This window comes from Rhipicephalus microplus, chromosome X (genome assembly GCF_043290135.1).
Source record: "Rhipicephalus microplus isolate Deutch F79 chromosome X, USDA_Rmic, whole genome shotgun sequence".
Lineage (NCBI taxonomy): Eukaryota > Metazoa > Arthropoda > Arachnida > Ixodida > Ixodidae > Rhipicephalus > Rhipicephalus microplus.
In genome coordinates this window covers 226,593,181-226,610,478 of record NC_134710.1, presented here as the reverse complement: position 1 = coordinate 226,610,478, position 17,298 = coordinate 226,593,181, and the positions used below count along the sequence as shown (strand labels likewise).

Here is a 17,298-nt window from a genome sequence, read left to right as displayed (position 1 = left end):
CTTAACTGCCACGCAGAATACCTATGTTCAATTTTAAATCGAGCCGTGATTTTTATTTTTTGCTTTTGTTGGAATGTTTAGCCCATCAACAACATAGCTGACTTGGGCACTGCATTTTTTGTGGCACAGCCTTCTTCGCAGAGTCGTTTAGGCTTTCTGGAGTTTGGGTTGATATGGACTGAGAATCACCACTAGCACAAACCCATGCACCATAGCCGTTGTATGTGGGTATGCGCTATATGTGACTGCTGGAAAGAATTTTATGACGATGCGACAGGGAAGTCACGTTATTCATACGATAAATTGTGAACCATGTTCACCATGCATATGCATCCTCGTATACCAATTTTGGTATGTACCAAGTTAAAGAGATGACCAAGAGAGTGTTCAGAAACAGGTGGCTAGATGAATAGACAGATAGACAGAAATGGTGAGAGTCCATTTCGTTCGCTTTAAACACCTTGCATGAAAAAAAAAAACTTACACCAGACAATACACGACTATACCACACGGTGCCGGCAGTGGTAGTCTTTTGCCAACCACAGCCACTCCACATGCATGGTGACATCTTGTAGTGGCATGGCCACTGCGGTGTAGTGCACCCCAGGACAGGTTTATTGGCTTACATGAAAGTGCAAAACTAGTTTTAAGAAGGAAAACAATGACCGATGGAAGACAACTCACAGGAGTTTTCCCTCTGCAGTTCCTCCTTTGAGAATTGAGCTGACGTAGAAGTACGCAACAGAAGGCTCAGCCTGCATGTCTTCTTTGCCACCGCTGATGTCAAAGCCAAAGTCTCCTTCATACCTCTGAGGAAAGTAAAGAAAAAGAAACAAACAAATAAAAAGATTTGCTCTTGTTTGCGAAATAAAGCTAGCTTCATATGTACTTGCAATATCTGCGGTGCATGTCACGTAAGTTACTTTAGAGAGTGCAGCTCAAAGGTTACTTTGACTAGTTCTGCATGTATATATCCTCTTTGGCAGTGGAGGGTACAATTGAGCCTTGTCAGTGGTCAAGTTTCATAATATACTTAAACCAGCTTGAAATGTGCTGTGCACATTTGTACATATGTCTCGAGCGAACAAGTAGTTTTCATTTACCTTCCTTGAGCTGCATATTGATGCAGTGTATCATTTTGCTGAAGACACTACTACGTTCAACAAGCATTCAATGTACCCTGTTCAAGAAGTAATCCAAAGATTTTATTTTTGTCAACTACAAAGAATCAATACAACCAATAACGAATTGCCCATGTATTTCGAGCATAAGAGTCTATTATTGTGACACAACATGATTGACCTCACAATAAATAGATAATATGCCCCATGATACAATATATAGTACAGTCAAATACGGTTATATCGAACCCACATATATAGAATTTTCGGGTATATCGAACTCGCAAGTTATTCCTTTAAAATTTCTTTGTAAAAGTATAGAAATTCGCACGTTTATATCGAACGGTATGTTTACTCGCCTTTGGATAATGAACGTCGCACGAGCTAGAAGGTGCGCTTCCGCACTCCCCCCCCCCCCCCCCCCTCGCAATCTCCATGGCAGCGCGCTTCCACGCATGAGTTGGAAGGCGCAGTTTTGGCACTCGCAGCGCCCAGTGACCTCCACGCGGCCCCACGCCTCCGCCGAAACCCGAAACGCTTGAAAAAAGGGCGAGAGGGCTCGGACTGCACAATCACTAACTTGCAGAGCGGCTCTTTTTTTTCCATTTTTCTTTTTTTCTCTCATGCTTTCTCTGTGTACCCGTCGGCTCAGAGAGCAGGAATGAAGGAGCCGACATCCTCTTTCTTTCACCTTTTTTTTTATTTTTTATAACTGTTTTGCGAGTTTTGATCAGCCAACCACAGCTCGCCCCCTTTCGCTGTTGCTCTCGCAAATGGCCATCGCCTCCCGAGCACCCTGCTTCCCTTGTAGCGTCATCTACGCACCACCGCATGTGCAGCATTAGTTTTTTGCATGCGTGGTGTGCAAAGCCGCTGCGAACTTCTTGAATTGTCGACTTTTCGTGTAGCTATGGGCAGTGTCAAGCAGCGCAAGACCCTTGACTTTGCAATGAAGTTAAAGTCTATTGAGCGTGTTAAGGCGGGCGAGAAATGTTCGACTGTTGCGGACGACTTCAGGATACCACGGAGCCCTTTTGAGTACCTTGTTGAAGAACAAAGCAGATATCAAGGCAAAGGCGGCAGAACAGCGAACGTCAGGAGCCTATCATGTTGCCGCTTTTGCCCACGAAAATGTAGAACAAACACTCTATGCCTGGTTTTTAGATGTGCGTGCGAAGAACATTCCGGTGGATGGCCTGATGCTGTTCGCCAAGACCAAATGGTTTGCCGCTGCACTCAGTGAAACAACTTTGCCGACAACAGCGTGTGGCTTCACCGATTTAAGCAGCACTACAACATCGTTGGCAAAACCAATTCTGGCGAAAGCGAAGCTGTCAGCAGCCAGGACATCCAGCAGTGGATGACGAAGAAGTGGCCGGAAATCTTCGCGAAATTTTCTCCTAAGGAGATCTTCAATGCCTGGTGAGACGTGAAGATGGACACAGTGGTGAACTGCTTTCGCAAGGCAGGCTTCGAGACAGCGAAACTTGTAAAAACCGGTGAAGATGACGATGATGAGCGTATAGACGATGAGTTTCGCAAGTTGTCGACCCGCCTTTGCGTGGAACTGCAAAGTGTAAGACACTTTGCAGTTCCACGCAAAGTGTCTGCCGACAACTTTGTGGAAGCGGACTGCAATATCTAGGCTGACAGCTTATGTAACGAGGAGGTTCGTCCGGACGAGGCGCTAGCTAGACGCGCGTACTCCGCTGCTGAAGCGGCGGCAGCATTTGGCATCATTCGCCGTTGTATCAGCCACATGAAGGGAACCGGGCTGTCGCACCTGCACAGCCTTGATAAAATCGAGACTAGCATTTTCAACATATCAAAAACGAAGAAACGGGCCAAGATTAGTTTTTTTTTTTTCGCACAAATAAGTCATTCTGTTGCAGTGTGTGTGCGGAATTAGTAGTCATTCTTGAATGCGCCTATTGTAGGTCATGATCGACTACAGGTAAGCTCTCGGGGCCTCTATTTTTTCATACATCGAACTAATTCGCGATCCCCTTCGAGTTCTACATATCCGTGTTCGACTGTATATACAAGAATATTAGATACCATGCACAAATCAACACATTACCACCTTCTCTTTGTTGCAAGAAAGGAACTGGCGTTGCCGTTGGCCCAATCATCCATAGCGTCCATGCAGTCCATGTGCGCCGAGTAAAAAAAAAAGTACTGATTTGCCATACTCGCTGAAGCTTTGATTGCTAGCAAAATGACAGGTAACCACGCTTTTGGAAAGCCTGCAGCCAATGCAATGTTACACATTGTGGTAAAAGCACACAGGCATAAAGTGTTCTGGCTTTGTCATTACTACACGGATTGTATCGTAACGATAGGAAAGCCGCAACAAGTAGTTAGATTTTTCAGCAGACGTCTTCGGAACTGTCTGGACGCTCTGATCACATCACTAGCGATCACGGTTTTATCTGCCACAAACATGGCGCAGCCATCGTAAGTTTCATTTGAACTCTATATGGATAGGCTGCCTACACTCCTTCAGAACTACACTGACCATTACGTTAGCAGAGACTGTGTTTTCTTCCACAACAGGTGCAGCACTTGGTAGTTTCCTTCTGACTCGGCACAACGTCACAAAACTCAAACATTGCAGAAGCTGTTGAAGATGAGCGTTTCAGCCGCAATGCACATGCTGCTGTAAACTCGCCCACTACATTGCAATGGACAATCTACCATAGAGTTTTCTAAAATTACCTAGAGGGGACTCTGGCTCTGCGATCGTTCGACCATGGAAATGATAGGTAGTACAAGGATTTGCCTAGTATTCGTACTTGCGGGCAACGAATCGCACTTGTGGGTTCGTTTATTGCTGTGTTTTGGTTTTGTTTCCAAGGAAAGAACAAACCCTTTTGAACTTCATGACCCGTTTTGAAATGGTAAGCTTAAAAGATGAAGGTGGTGATGCACAACCACTGAACATTTGCCGATTTTCGTTTCGTGAGAAAACAGCTTCAAGCCACACGAACACACACGAAGCCAAAAGTACGAAGATTAGACAAATCAGTGTACTACCCATCATTCCCATGCTGGCTGAAGCACCGTACGTTGCAGCTCCCATAGACACTAGTGCCAGAGTTTCTTCTAGGGTATATTTAAAAAACTTTATGGGCCATACCAGACATACGAATGATGCAGAGCACATTTCCGATAGATTAAGAGGATGGCCAATTTAGAGGATGACAAGAAACTGCTGCTATTACACTGCCCTTATGTAAAATAAGAACAGAATTTGCATATTCATGCAGAAAACAAAAGTTTAGATGTGAGACATCTGTTGATCATTTTTCCAATACTATTGATAATTTGACATTCTGTAATTGACACTTTTTTTTGCCCGATCAAATTCAAAATAATAAGGTTTTACTGTTGTTTAATAGAAGCAGACACAAAAAAAATTATTTGCAAAAAAAAATGTCTCCCCACCCCATACAGCTGGATCTACAATATTCCCCTTATAACTAAAAAAAAAAAAAAATATGTGATCACTAAATGAGTATGGTATATGATATTTATTCAAGCACAGCTTTGAATTTAAATTAAAACCACAAAATTTTTTTAAATAAGAATTTCTGGTTAACTCTACACACAAAGTTCCATATGTGTAGAGAAAACCTGTACCAACTATTGAGTCCTTTGATAGCCAATGAAGGGCTTTGCTGGTGGCATACCGTATATGATATGCAGTATGCCACCTCTGTTTTGCACACGTCATTGGCAATATCAGCATTACTCATACTACTTATAAGCTCTCCGTAAGTGACCGACTGCAATTTCAAATGTAAAAGGCGGACTCACAAGATGGACTTCCTTGATTTCAGTCTCCCATTCCTGAAGATCCGTGTCGATGGCAGAGTCTCTGCTATGATTATTGCCTACTGAATTAAGTTGCTTCATTCTTGATTCCTTCTCCAGTTGGGCTTCAATTTTTTCCCTGGTAAACACAAAAACAAAGACATATAAAGCAATATATTATGAGTTGACTTTATAGAATATTAAATAACTCTGCAAAGTAACGAAATCTCATGCATAAAGAAACAGGCATTACCTAGTTTTTTACAGCAAAACCTAAACATTTCCCAAAAAATTTAATGTAAGGCTTCACTAAATATTGTGACATTATTCAGGGAAGCTCTAATTATGATAATAATATTGAACTATTTCTTTTTTTTTTCTGGTTCTATACGTTGATACGAAGTCATCTAAACTCTATAGTCATCCACACTCTACTAGTAATCCACTTCTGCACTCAGGGCACAGCTAATATCATTGTAGTGCATCCAGAAAAATTCTTAATCGGAACCACAAGGTAGCAGGAAAATGCATTCTGCTTAATAGAAGTTTCATTTCCCAAGAGATGAACAGCAATGAGAAAAATTGAGTTGTTCTGTTTTATCAGCAGTTATTTCCATTTACTGATGGTCTACAGAAATGATAGCGCAACATTATCAACCATCGACTTCAGTCCCTACATGGGTATGCATGGTTCGCTTGTTATAGTAGGTATAATGCATAGTGCACATAGGTTAAAAATGAAGAACATTAGCACCACTGCAATTGTTTCTGGAAACAGTCATCTCAAAAGAGTACGGCAATCGCACTCTTAGGCACTTTGGTTACACTGTTGAAATTGGTCGAATTTCTTCAGTCCCCCCAAAATTAATAATAACCACAGTTTAGAAACCTCAAAGTGGCAATACAGTCGAACCCCGCCACAACTAAACTAACGGGGTGCAGAAAAAATTTCGTTGAAGTGAAAATTTCATTGTAGTGAAATCGAAAAAAATAAAGCTGATCTGAGCTAGCAAAACAAAGAAATGTTTATTCTCAAAAGTAAAAAAATGTCCACTGCTTCCTATTCTGTTCCAGCAGCGTCACAACGTGATTCTGACCCATGCATAGCGAGGCCATGATGAAAAGTACGGTGAAACAATGACTAAAACCGCTTTCGTAAATGAACCAAACAGTTGCATTAACACGTTAACACCAGCAGCTGTACGCCGTCAAAATTATCCGACAACGCCAAGATGGAGGCAGGGAATTGTGGAGCGGCGACTTTTGCATTATTCAATGCCATTGTTATCATTCATCACTGGTGGCTAACTGATTTTATTGATAATGCGGACGAACAGCCGCTCTAACTAGTTACCACATTGGCCAAGTGCAAACATAATGATAAGCATCGCAATCGGAAAAGGCATCATGTCGCGGTTGCACTCAGCAGCTGCGAGAAGAAAACCATGAACTGAGCGACTGAGCTTCAGCTTCGGAGTGTCTGCGGCTAAAAGCAAGCCAGTGGCAAAACAAAAGCAGGGCAGTCTCATTGCCATCGCTATCGAGCAATGGCGGTGCCCATGCTTGCTGAACAGTGTCGGTTAGCGGCGATTTCTGGTGGTTTAGACTTCGTTGACGCATCAGGCTTTGAAAATACACCGAAAAGTTAGAGATTGGCTTTACTGCATAGATATCAGTATCTGAGCCTGGAATTGCATCGTAAAATTTCGTTGAAGCGGGACGATCGAAGAAAAAGTGTTCGTTGTGGCGACAATATTCATGCATTGACTCCTGTGGACCACTGATGGGAAATCGTGAATTTTTCGTTGTAGCAGAAATTTCGTTGAAGCGGCGTTCGTTGTAGCGGAGTTCGACTTTAGGCTCTTCGCAGCAAGGGCTTCTATTCTCTCATTTAACCCAACCACTTGTCTTTACTAATCATAAAGATAGTTAAATTTCCAGACCTTTTGGTGTAATTAATGCCTCTAGCTAGCGAATAACTTTAGAGCAGTTAGCACCACATTTCCCTTTTACTGTCACTACTGAGCAAATATCACATTTTTCTCATGGTCTAAGAGTTGTGGACACATTTATTAAAACACCTGGTACACAGTACAACCTAATGAAACCAACAGAAAATAAAGCCAAGGAAAAGGTAGGGGCATCGTTCATTGTCTTAAGCTGTAACATAATAATTTAGACATAAATTAAAAAAAATTAAAGTGGTCGAAAAGACAACTTGCCGCTGGTAGAGATTCAGCCTAAAGCATAGCTCGGCATACTCACTCATGAGTACACTTACTCACACTCATTCATACTCATTTGAATGTGGTGAGTGTGAGTATGAGTGAGTACTGATGAGTATGAGTAGGAGTAAGTAGAACGTGAGTGAGTACTCATGAGTATAAGTAAGAGTGAGTATGGACGTGAATGAGTACTTTCAGTTTGAGTAGAAGTGAGTATGAACGTGAGTGGGTGCTCATGAGTGTAAGTAGGAGTGAGTATGAACGTGAATGAGTATTCTGAGTGTGAACAGAAGTGAGTATGAACGTGAGTGACAACTCTGAGTGTGAGTATAAGTGAGTATGAATGTGAGTGAGTACTCTGAGCGCAAGTAAAATTAACTATGAACGTGAGTGAGTATTGTGAATGTGAGTAAGAGTGAGTATGAACGTGAGTGAGTACTTTGAGTGTGAGTTTGAGTGAGTATGAATGTGAGTGAGTACTCATGAGTGTGAGTAGATGTGAATTTGAACGTGAGTGAGCACTCATCAGTGTGAGTATCCGTGAGTATGAACGTGAGTGAGTATTCATCAGTGTGAGTAGGAATGAGTGAGAGCTTGTGAGTGTGAGTAGGAGTGAGTATGAACGTGAGTGAGTACTCTGAGTGTGAGAAGGAGAGAGTATGAACGTGAGTGAGTACTCAAGAGTGTGAGTAGAAGTGAGTTTAAACATGAGTGAGTACTGATGAGTGTGAGTATTCGTTAGTATGAATATGAATGAGTATTCATGAGTGTGATTAGGAGTGAGTGAGAGCTCATGAATGTGAGTAGGAGTAAGTACAAACGTGGGTGAGTACTCATGAGTGGGAGTAGACTTGACTGCGAAGGTGAGTGAATTGCTGTGAGTGTGAGTAGCAACGAGTAGGAACATGAGTGAGTTACTATGAGTGTGATGAATATTTGTAACCATCGCAAAGGCGTCCTCAATACGTTGGAAATAACGGGCACTATGGCATGCAAGCTTCCTGTACGTAAAAGCCTTCAGTTAGTTTGGAAGCTGGGGGAGCCATCCCACATCAGATGGGGGGGGGGGGGGGGGGCAAAGTGATCGCGCAAAAATTGAGTTAAGGGTAGCAATCAGCAGGGTGAGCTATTGCGCGAGATTTGTCATCAAGCTACTAGCCCTAGACCTTGGTAACGTGTTTTGCATGCTTATGCAAACTTGAACTATAGACCCGGGCGCGGATTCGCGATATCCTTCCCCTTCCAAGGCGTATATATTTGTTCACAAGAAATAAACGTTCTAAAACATATAGAGTGCTAACAAACAACGTAAGGCAGACGACAGAGCAATGCGCTCAATATGTTGGCTCTCAAGGTGTTTTCGAGTTCCTTTTACCAACACGGCCAAAAATGGCAATGCTTAAATTTTTTTGCAGTTTTTGTTTCATCGGTTGACATCAGCTTTATGGGGCGTTCAATCTTAACTCAATAGAACTGTCAATATGCGTTTTCGACATTAAGGAATTACAGGAATGGAATTGAACAGCCTGGCCATTCCCGGAGTGGGAATGGGCGAAGTTTTTTTAGTTCCGAGCAATTTAAAGGAATGGAATTGCGGCAAGTTTTAATTCCCCGGAACGGAATTGGAGTGGAATGAAGGCACCCATTCCGCAACACTGGCGTGTAGAATACGACAAAGATCTATCAGCTGGTGGCATGCTTTTGGTTCGTCGTTCGTCACGGTATGCTGTGCCTGTGTGTCCTGGCGCCACTGCACACGATTGCGTCGGCACCTGTCTCGGCGCGGCGGCGACGGCACCTCCTCTCTGTCTCTGGAGTGCACTGCTTGTTTGGTAGAACTGCGTTCGAGAAATAGTTGTGGAAACTAGAAAGTTAGGAAGGTACGGAGCGCAAATACGGTACGGGACTCGGTAGATTAGAGTCGGTACACCCCTCCTCTCTCGTTCGTTGTGCTTTCGGCGCTCCTAGCTCCAGTAAAAGCATCCAAACACCACGAAGGCCTTTAAAAAAAACTACTATGCAAGTTGTCACGCCGTATTGTTGCCTGTCAGCCTACGCATTGTTTACGATACACCTGCCGATCAGGATAGGTACTTTAGTGAAATAATACAAGAGCGCTCGTATAGTCATCTTCTCGCATATCTAGTACTTTTACCCTCAGACCTATTCCAGGACGCACTTTAAGCAGAACAAGCAGGAGAGGAGGAGCGCTACCACAGACCCATGCCGTATTTACTTATCGTATGAGCGTAACGTGCAGTGGCGTAGCAAAGGTGTAGCAAACCAGGCTCGTACCCCACCCCCCTCCCCCCCGCAAAAATGTCCGCCTGCATGCTTGGTAACGTCATTTAACTCTTTATTGTGAGCATATTTATTGTAGATGGAGGCTCCGTGACACAGACAACGTGCGCCTAGAAATCATCTATACGTGCGCCTGTTAATCCAAGGGCAGCCTGCGCACGCATGGCTGTTGAGCTAAAACTGTCTATCGACGAGTTGAAACCGCTTTGCGCATCTTTTTACAGTGCTGTCGTAATATGAGTGATACAATCAATCATCAAGGGCGTTTGTTTGCTGAATGCAGATTTCGTCTGCACTGCTGATGGTACAATATGTCGCTTTGAAGTGCAGTTATTATCAGCCTTAATAACATTTGCTGCGATATATTCAAGGCACAGCGCGCGTCCTCTCACTCAAACATTGAAAAAATTCCCTAAGCGTGCACAACACCCCGACACTCTAAATAAATTTAATAAATTTTCTTTATAAAAACTAATTTGAGGCGCAGATATAGTACGGCGCTTAAGGAACGGCGCGTCACTTGTCAGTTCTCCTTTCATTGGCGCACAACGTGTGCCTATTACAAGACGGGGTTCCGGCCTTGTTCGTTAAAATGTATGTTTCGAGAGAAAGTATTGAGCGGGATTGCGAGAATGACATAGCTATTTTCGAAAAAAGAAAAAAAAGATGCACGGTTGAATTTTAGTTGGTTTCGATTGCTCGTTCATTAAAGAAGATGCTCACCGAGCTTGGTTGCTGTCTGTGCAGCGTAACTAATACTTTCACAAAACGGTGGCGTGGATTTGTTGCTGAAAGCGTACCTAAAGCTTATGTTGAAGAAGCTGCTACTATATACGCGGGAAAACAGGCCTAACGCGAAGTGTATGCCCGTGTTCGTTTTCGCACCTTTTAGCAGCCGAACACTTTCTGTGGATACTGAACTATAGATGACGAACAAAAATAATTTGTGAAGGCATATTTCTAGCCTCAGAGGCTGCGGAATCACTGGGAACTTGTAACCGAAGCTCGAATTGGCGGAAACTATTCTCGTAAGAAATCTATATACACCATGCAATTATTGACCTGCTTTCGAACAAATTCTGAAGAGTGTACGAACCCTTATCTGAAAGGTCGTGTTACCACTGCTTATAGAGTCAGAATACTTGCCGGTAACTCTGCTGAGTGCATCAAATGACACACGCTAAGTAGCAATTGGTTCTACAACTATTTCAAGCTATTCAACTGACTCATGCACTAGCTTTGCGCGAGTACTGTTAAAAATATTGAAATATTCATTGTGAGCAAGTCCGATAACAATTTCTGTGCTGCCTATAATTACTGCAAAAAGAGCAACATAGAGAGAAAGAGCTCAATTTCGGTATTATTTTAACAAAACACATCCAAATAACTCACCGAGCTATTCGACAGAGTAAAATGCGAAGTGCGAAAAGATTTTGTGCGATTTTAAATTAAGCAGTCAAGGTATGTCTCGCATATATACACGTGTGTCAGCATAGCCAACTATAAAGTGCGACTTCCATGTGCGTGTCAAATGCTGCGAAAGAAATGGCAGAAATTTGCATGAAGATTCCATATTTATTTATGGTCATTATGGATAAATGATACCGTGGTGATCGCTGGAGGCGTTAGACTTGTGACTTGATCTGTTGTCTTTCCTACTCACTGAAAGCAGCCATGAAAAATGAAGTGTGTAGAATAAGACGTAACAATTAGCCGAGGAAACGAAACTGTAGCAATAGCTTTAAAGATATTTCACTATAAGAACTTTACTTAGACACAATAAAAAGACAAAACAAAACAACAAACAGACATTGCAAGACTATGTATTGTCATGAGGCATGACTCATATACCGGGTGACACACAACCTGAAAATTGTACTTTTGGAACATGCCAACCGGTAACAAATTTGCAGGACACGTTGATGTGGGCTTGTTTTGAATAACAAACAAGGCTTTTTGAGGCTCCTTACCAACCGTTTTTCTTCCTCCGCCGTGTTTTCCAACCAAGGAAAGTGTAGTGCCTGGTTGACAGGGCGAACGGTCCTTTGTGGCTTTCCCCGCGTGAGTTACCAGACGGCAGACCATGGCGTACACTACGCGGACTTACTCCAACCTTAAAACAGCTCCTCTGTTAAACGTGAATTTATCTGTTTTAGCAATATATGCATTTCCGTCCGCCATTCTGCCACTCCCTCCCCCGTCACGCTTTAGAGCCCTTGGAATATCATCACCTTATGTACGCTATAGAATCACTGTGCATACCATGCACAGATCCCCGTTCACTCACTCTATTCCATTACTAAGCAGAAAGTCACCACAGATGCAGACAAACCCCTGAAACATCAACCACAAACGAGGGTAAAAACGTGCATGGTGGCGGCCCCGGCACCACGCACCGCCGTTATTGCATAATTGCATAATCAAAGTTCTTTACTTTCCCTGCTAGGCATGTTCATTTTATTCAATTTCCAACATACTTACTATGCCCTACTAAGTATTCACCTGGAGCTATATCACCTATAATAATAAAATCATTATATTTATTTAGTACGTTGATGTGTCCTCCACACGGTCTATATTTTTTCCACGTTTGCGCGAGTGGACGCACGCTGCACCATGATTATTGACGCAAAATTTATTAAAGGCAAGACAAACCACACCTAAAGGCGGCTTATTATGCCTTCAGCAGTGCAGACCCAATGTGCAATAAGCGCCTAATTACCCTTGATAATTTATTCTATCATTCACATAACGCGGGCTAGTACAAATACAAGCATAACGCAACTCGTTAATTACCGTTTCATTCGGCTGTCTGCCATAACCCTGCGTACGCACACTGCCAATGAACGTAAACCGCGTCCGCAGATCCATAAACAAGGTCCCCTGCAATCGTCGGTGCCGGCACGGAGCCAACAAAGTCTCCACATGAGCGCAACCCACAGAGAAAGGAAAACATGTCCGAAGATGCGCACAATTTCTCGAATGCAAAACTGCCGTACGCAACGCGTTCCATCCGAAGGCGAGGCAGAGAGGGGAGACGCCGTCTCGACGTTCGCGCCGGGCCACAGAACACCTACCAGTGGCCGGGCGGCTTGGGTGGCCGTGGCGCCGACGTGGCGGCCGAAGCCCCGGCGCCCGCCTATCTCGCTAGTGCAGTCAGAAGGGGCTAGGGGCAGTGGAACGAACGAAGCGGCCGAGCCGGATGGCATGGCAACGTCTTGGGTTCTGGCGGGTAATCACAGCGGCAGCGGTGTAGTATACTGAAGCTGTCGAGAGCGTCTCTATTTCGCGCACGTGCGTCGTAGCCTACGAAAGTGCGTTTTGAGTGCTTGTAACACATTACTGAAATTCTAAACGATGTCTCAGCGTCTCCTACGCGTCATGGCACACAAATGAATGTGAAGGTGCGTCGTAATTGCACTTAGTCATTGCCTGTTTGCGGAGCCTACCAACCGTTAAAGAAAGTGACAATTGTTTAGCTCGATTGTTTCTTGGGTAACCTGAGTACACGTAACGCTACTTCAATGTTAATATTCATCATCGGCCTGACAAGGCCCACTGCAGGACAAAGGCCTCTCCCATGTTCCACCAGTTAACCCGGTCCTGTGCTAGCTGCTGCTAATTTATACCCGCAAACTTCTTAATCTCATCTGCCCACCTAACTTACTGTCTCCCCCTAACCCGTTTGCTTTCTCTGGAAATCCGGTCAGTAATGCTTAATGACCAGCTGTTATAATGCCTACGCGCTACATGCCCAGCCCATGTCCATTTCCTCTTCTTGATTTCAACTATGATATCCTTAACGCCGGTTTGTTCCCTGATCCACCCTGCTCTCTTCTTGACTCTTAAGGTTACAACTACTATTTTCCTTTCCATCGCTCTCTGCGTCGTCTTCAATTTAAGCTGAACCCTCTTTGTAAGCCTCCAGGTTTCTGCTCAGTAGGTAAGTACCGGCAAGATGCAGCTATTATAAACCTTCGTCTTGAGGAGATAGTGACAATCTACCAGCCATGAGCTGAGAATGCTTGGTGAATCTTCTCCATCCCACTAATATTCTTCTACTTACTTCAGTCTCGTGGCTCGGCTCCGCAGGTACTACCTGTCCTAAGTAGACGTATATACCTTTTCCAACTTCAAGTGCACTGCCACCTATCTCGAAGCGCTGTTTTCTTTCGTTGTTGTTGTTCGTTACTTTCGTTTTCTGCCTGTTATTTTGTAGATTCCAAGAGAAGGAAAGCGGAAAAAGGGGAGACAAAGTTTAATGGGCAGATGAAATTAAGAAGTTTGCGGGTATGAAGTGGCAACAGCAAGCAAATGACCGAGTTTACTGGCGGAACAGGGGAGAGGCCTTTGTCCTGCTGTGATAATGATGAGTATGTGAATGTAAATGTACGTGAGTGAGTGCGCCTGAGTATGGGTAGGCGTAAGTATGAAGGTGAATTCTTATGTGAGTGCGGAGGTGAGTGAGTGCCTATGATCTTAAGCAGGAGTGAGTATGAAGGTGAGTGAGTAACTATGAGTCTTAATCAAGGTGCACTAAAAATTGAAGTACAAAAAGGAGACACCTGGACACGGCGTGCTGTCTCGAGGTGTCTTCCTTTTGTACTTCAATTTTTCACGCACCTCAGTTAAAATGAACTACCAACTCGCCCAGCAGTCCGTGTTTCTCTAAGAGTGTGAGTAGTCGTGAGTATGAACGTGAGCCATGAACAATGAGTGTCAGTAGGTGTGAGTATGAACGCGAGTGACTGTGAGTAGGCGTAAGTATGAACATGAGTGAGTACTCATCAGCGTGAGTAGTCGTGAGTATGAACCTGAGTGAGGGCCTATGAGTGCTAGCTGGCGTGAGTATTAACGTGAGTGAGTACTAACAAGTGTGAGTAGTCGTGAGTATGAAATGAGTTAGTACTCATCAGTGTGAGTAGTCATGGGTATGAACGTGAGTGAGGGCCTAGAGTGTAAGTTGGCGTAAGTTTGAACATGAGTGAGTACTCATGAGTGTGAGTAGGAGTGAGTATGAACCTGAGTGAGTACTCTGAGTATGAGTATAAGTGAGTATGAACGTGAGTGAGTACTCATGAGTATGAGTAAGAATGAGTATGAACGTGACTTAGTACTTTCAGTGTGAGCAGAAGTGAGTTTGAACGTGAGTGAGTACTCATGAGTGTAAGTAGGAGTGAGTATGAACATGAGTGAGTACTCCGAGTGTGACAAGGAGTGAGTATGAACGTGAGTGCGGACTTTGAGTGTGAGTAGGCGTGAGTATGAACGTCAGTGAGGGCCTATGAGTGGGAGTAGACGTGAGTATGAACGTGAGTGAGGGTGAAGGCTGAAAAAATTGTGATGAGTGAGTATGAGTGAGTAGTCTCTCAAAGTGCCGACCTATGGCCTAAAGCCTTCCGATAAGACATCCGATGATCTACTGATTGAGGTGAAACAGCGGTCATCCTCCCACCCACTTTATTGGGAATTTCTGTGCATGTAAACCTGGGAATGTTAGTCAGTGCCCCTCATAGTCATGACAGCGAGCGCAGAACACTGTGCATTGCTATTTGGTATTGCATAGCATGTGATCTTTCAATGAGCTGGTAGCTGACCACTATTATTAAATAATGCCTCGCACACTACCTGAAGACACCAAGTCTGCTGGAACAAGACCACAGCTATAAATGAAGGAAGGGGAATTGATCAAGAGATTCTTCTGGCAGACTCAATGCCTTAAGCTAATATGCAAAGGATTATTGGTCAGCTACAGGCTTTTAAAAACATAGTGTGCTACATGACACCAGCAAACAAAAAAGAGTTTTCACACTTGGCATCAAAGCTACAAGCGGTGAGTTCAGTTGGCCTGCGATGTTTTTAATGTGTTTCAGAGCCACTTAATTCAAGCTGTGCCACTACGCAAATCCAGTTCATTTAAACTATTTGCTTGTCCATGCCTTAAAAAACTGCTGCCTTTCGTGCTTCAAGCTGACATTTGCATTTTTATTTCTCTAGCATTCACAAATAAAGCCAATTGTCGGCCTACAACGTGGCCAAACAAGCCAAACCATGTGCACCAAAAATCACATTCTTACCGAGGAAGGAAAGAAAGCTCAGATGGACTGACCGTGGTCTACAGTATGCCAAAAACTTAGTCACTTTCGCAATGCACACCAGTATAATACGGAAAAGCCTATAAAGATTAGAACGAGCCTTGCAGCTGTCACAAGACCCAGCTAATTTTCTCTCTTAACTGCACACGCACGCATGTGCTGCATAATAACAAATACCAGTATGATTGCCAATGTCTCAAAACTTTACTGGCAGTCATGCAGAGCTGTCTATGATGTTGCTCCAGCCCTGAGAAACAATACTAAACATCACACCACTAGTTGGTATGTTTTCCAGTGTCATGTTTATGAGAATTTCTGAAAACTCGAGATTCTTATAAGTCAAACAAAATCCTGGGGTCTGCTTGGGTTTGAATTATTGATGGCCTACTGTACACCCCTTCTCCTGTTCACTTGCAAACATCGTTCCCTCATTCTCTACTTCCCTCTTTGTTGATGTGCCGCTGATGGCAGTACCTAAATACTAATGCAAAACATCAGGAGGTCATCATAGTGCCTGGTCAGACACTGGAATAGAATTGAGCGCAAAAGGATGAAACACAAGAAGAGGACTACGCAGCGCTCTTCATGTGTCTCGTTCTATTGCCCTCAAATTTATTCCAGCATGAACCAACGCACCAAGCAAAGCATTTCCTTCACTGGTAAGAAGCTGTGGCTGTGGCTAATGTAGCGGACCTATAAATTGTCATCATGGGACACTCCATCAATGATGGATGCAAGCTAGGTGTCTAGTAGAGTTGGCTCAGTGTTTTTTGCTTATTTAATAACACAGTTCTTGTTGAGCCCTATCAAGTTTCACATTGATTTCGTGTTTAAGATGTTAAAAACTATGAAAAGAGCTCTTATATTTCAATTTTTTCGGAAACCAGTTCAGTTTCCCTTCAACAAATGAAAGAAAGATGAAGCTCACTTGAGCTCCTTGAGTTCCTTGGATGCTTCATTGCGCTGACGCTTGATGTCATCCGAGTCCCTGAGAGCTTCAGCTAAGTCACTAACAGCCCTGTCCCGCTCGCGCCGTAGCTTGTCACACAGGCTGCGGATACTCTCGCGCTCTAGGACTATCTTGTCTCGCTCGCTGAAAGCCCAATCTCTGCGTCGTTTGCACACTTCAGCCTCCTGCTGTGCCTCTGCACACGAAAATAAATTCAAAATTAGGCAGCACCATACACATTCAACAGACTACGGACAATACAAGGGGGCATGCAATGATAATTTCGGATGCTGAGCGAACAAGGGAAGTACCTCTGTTTATCGCCAACATCTGGACAAGTCTCCACATCAAGGCTTTGGCTTTGGGCATAGGCTTTCCTGACCAGTTGAGTTCATAGGCATTTGATGAATGCCAAAGCTTACGTTATGAAACTTGTCTCTAACTTACAAAAATAACTGTCAGTGTCACATGCTTAAGAAAGGGTTTTCATCATTGCTGCAAGCCCAGTAAAAGAAAGTAAACAAATGCCTAGAAGCTTACGTAAAATAGTAAAATGTATTAAATTGTTTACTGTATTTACTCGAGTCTAAGCTAACCTCTGAAAGTCTGAAGTTTCAAAAAAAAAAAAAACTACCTCGAATGTAGGCCGACCAAAACAGCAAAGACAGCGTTTACAAAAAGATAATATTTATTGAATATAAAGATGAAACAAAGTAGTTGGTTTATGGTGCAAATAACTCTCCAAACACAGCCACTAATCCTGTTTTGTGTGTCATTATTTTTTTGTGCTA

At 43.4% G+C, this 17,298-nt stretch overlaps 1 protein-coding gene across 4 annotated transcripts in view; it reads right to left on the bottom strand.

The window, feature by feature from the left end:
- LOC119187510 (MAGUK family member discs large 5) overlaps positions 1 to 17,298 on the bottom strand; it is a 192,635-nt gene that overhangs the window by 135,786 nt on the left and 39,551 nt on the right. For all 4 annotated transcript variants that reach the window (XM_075878718.1, XM_037435647.2, XM_075878719.1 and 1 more), the window contains 3 exons: positions 16,487 to 16,703; positions 4,941 to 5,076; positions 685 to 809 (listed from right to left, as the gene is read on the bottom strand). In XM_075878718.1, coding sequence (XP_075734833.1) covers positions 685 to 809; positions 4,941 to 5,076; positions 16,487 to 16,703 — 478 coding nt within the window. The remainder of the gene's footprint in view (positions 1 to 684; positions 810 to 4,940; positions 5,077 to 16,486; positions 16,704 to 17,298) is intronic.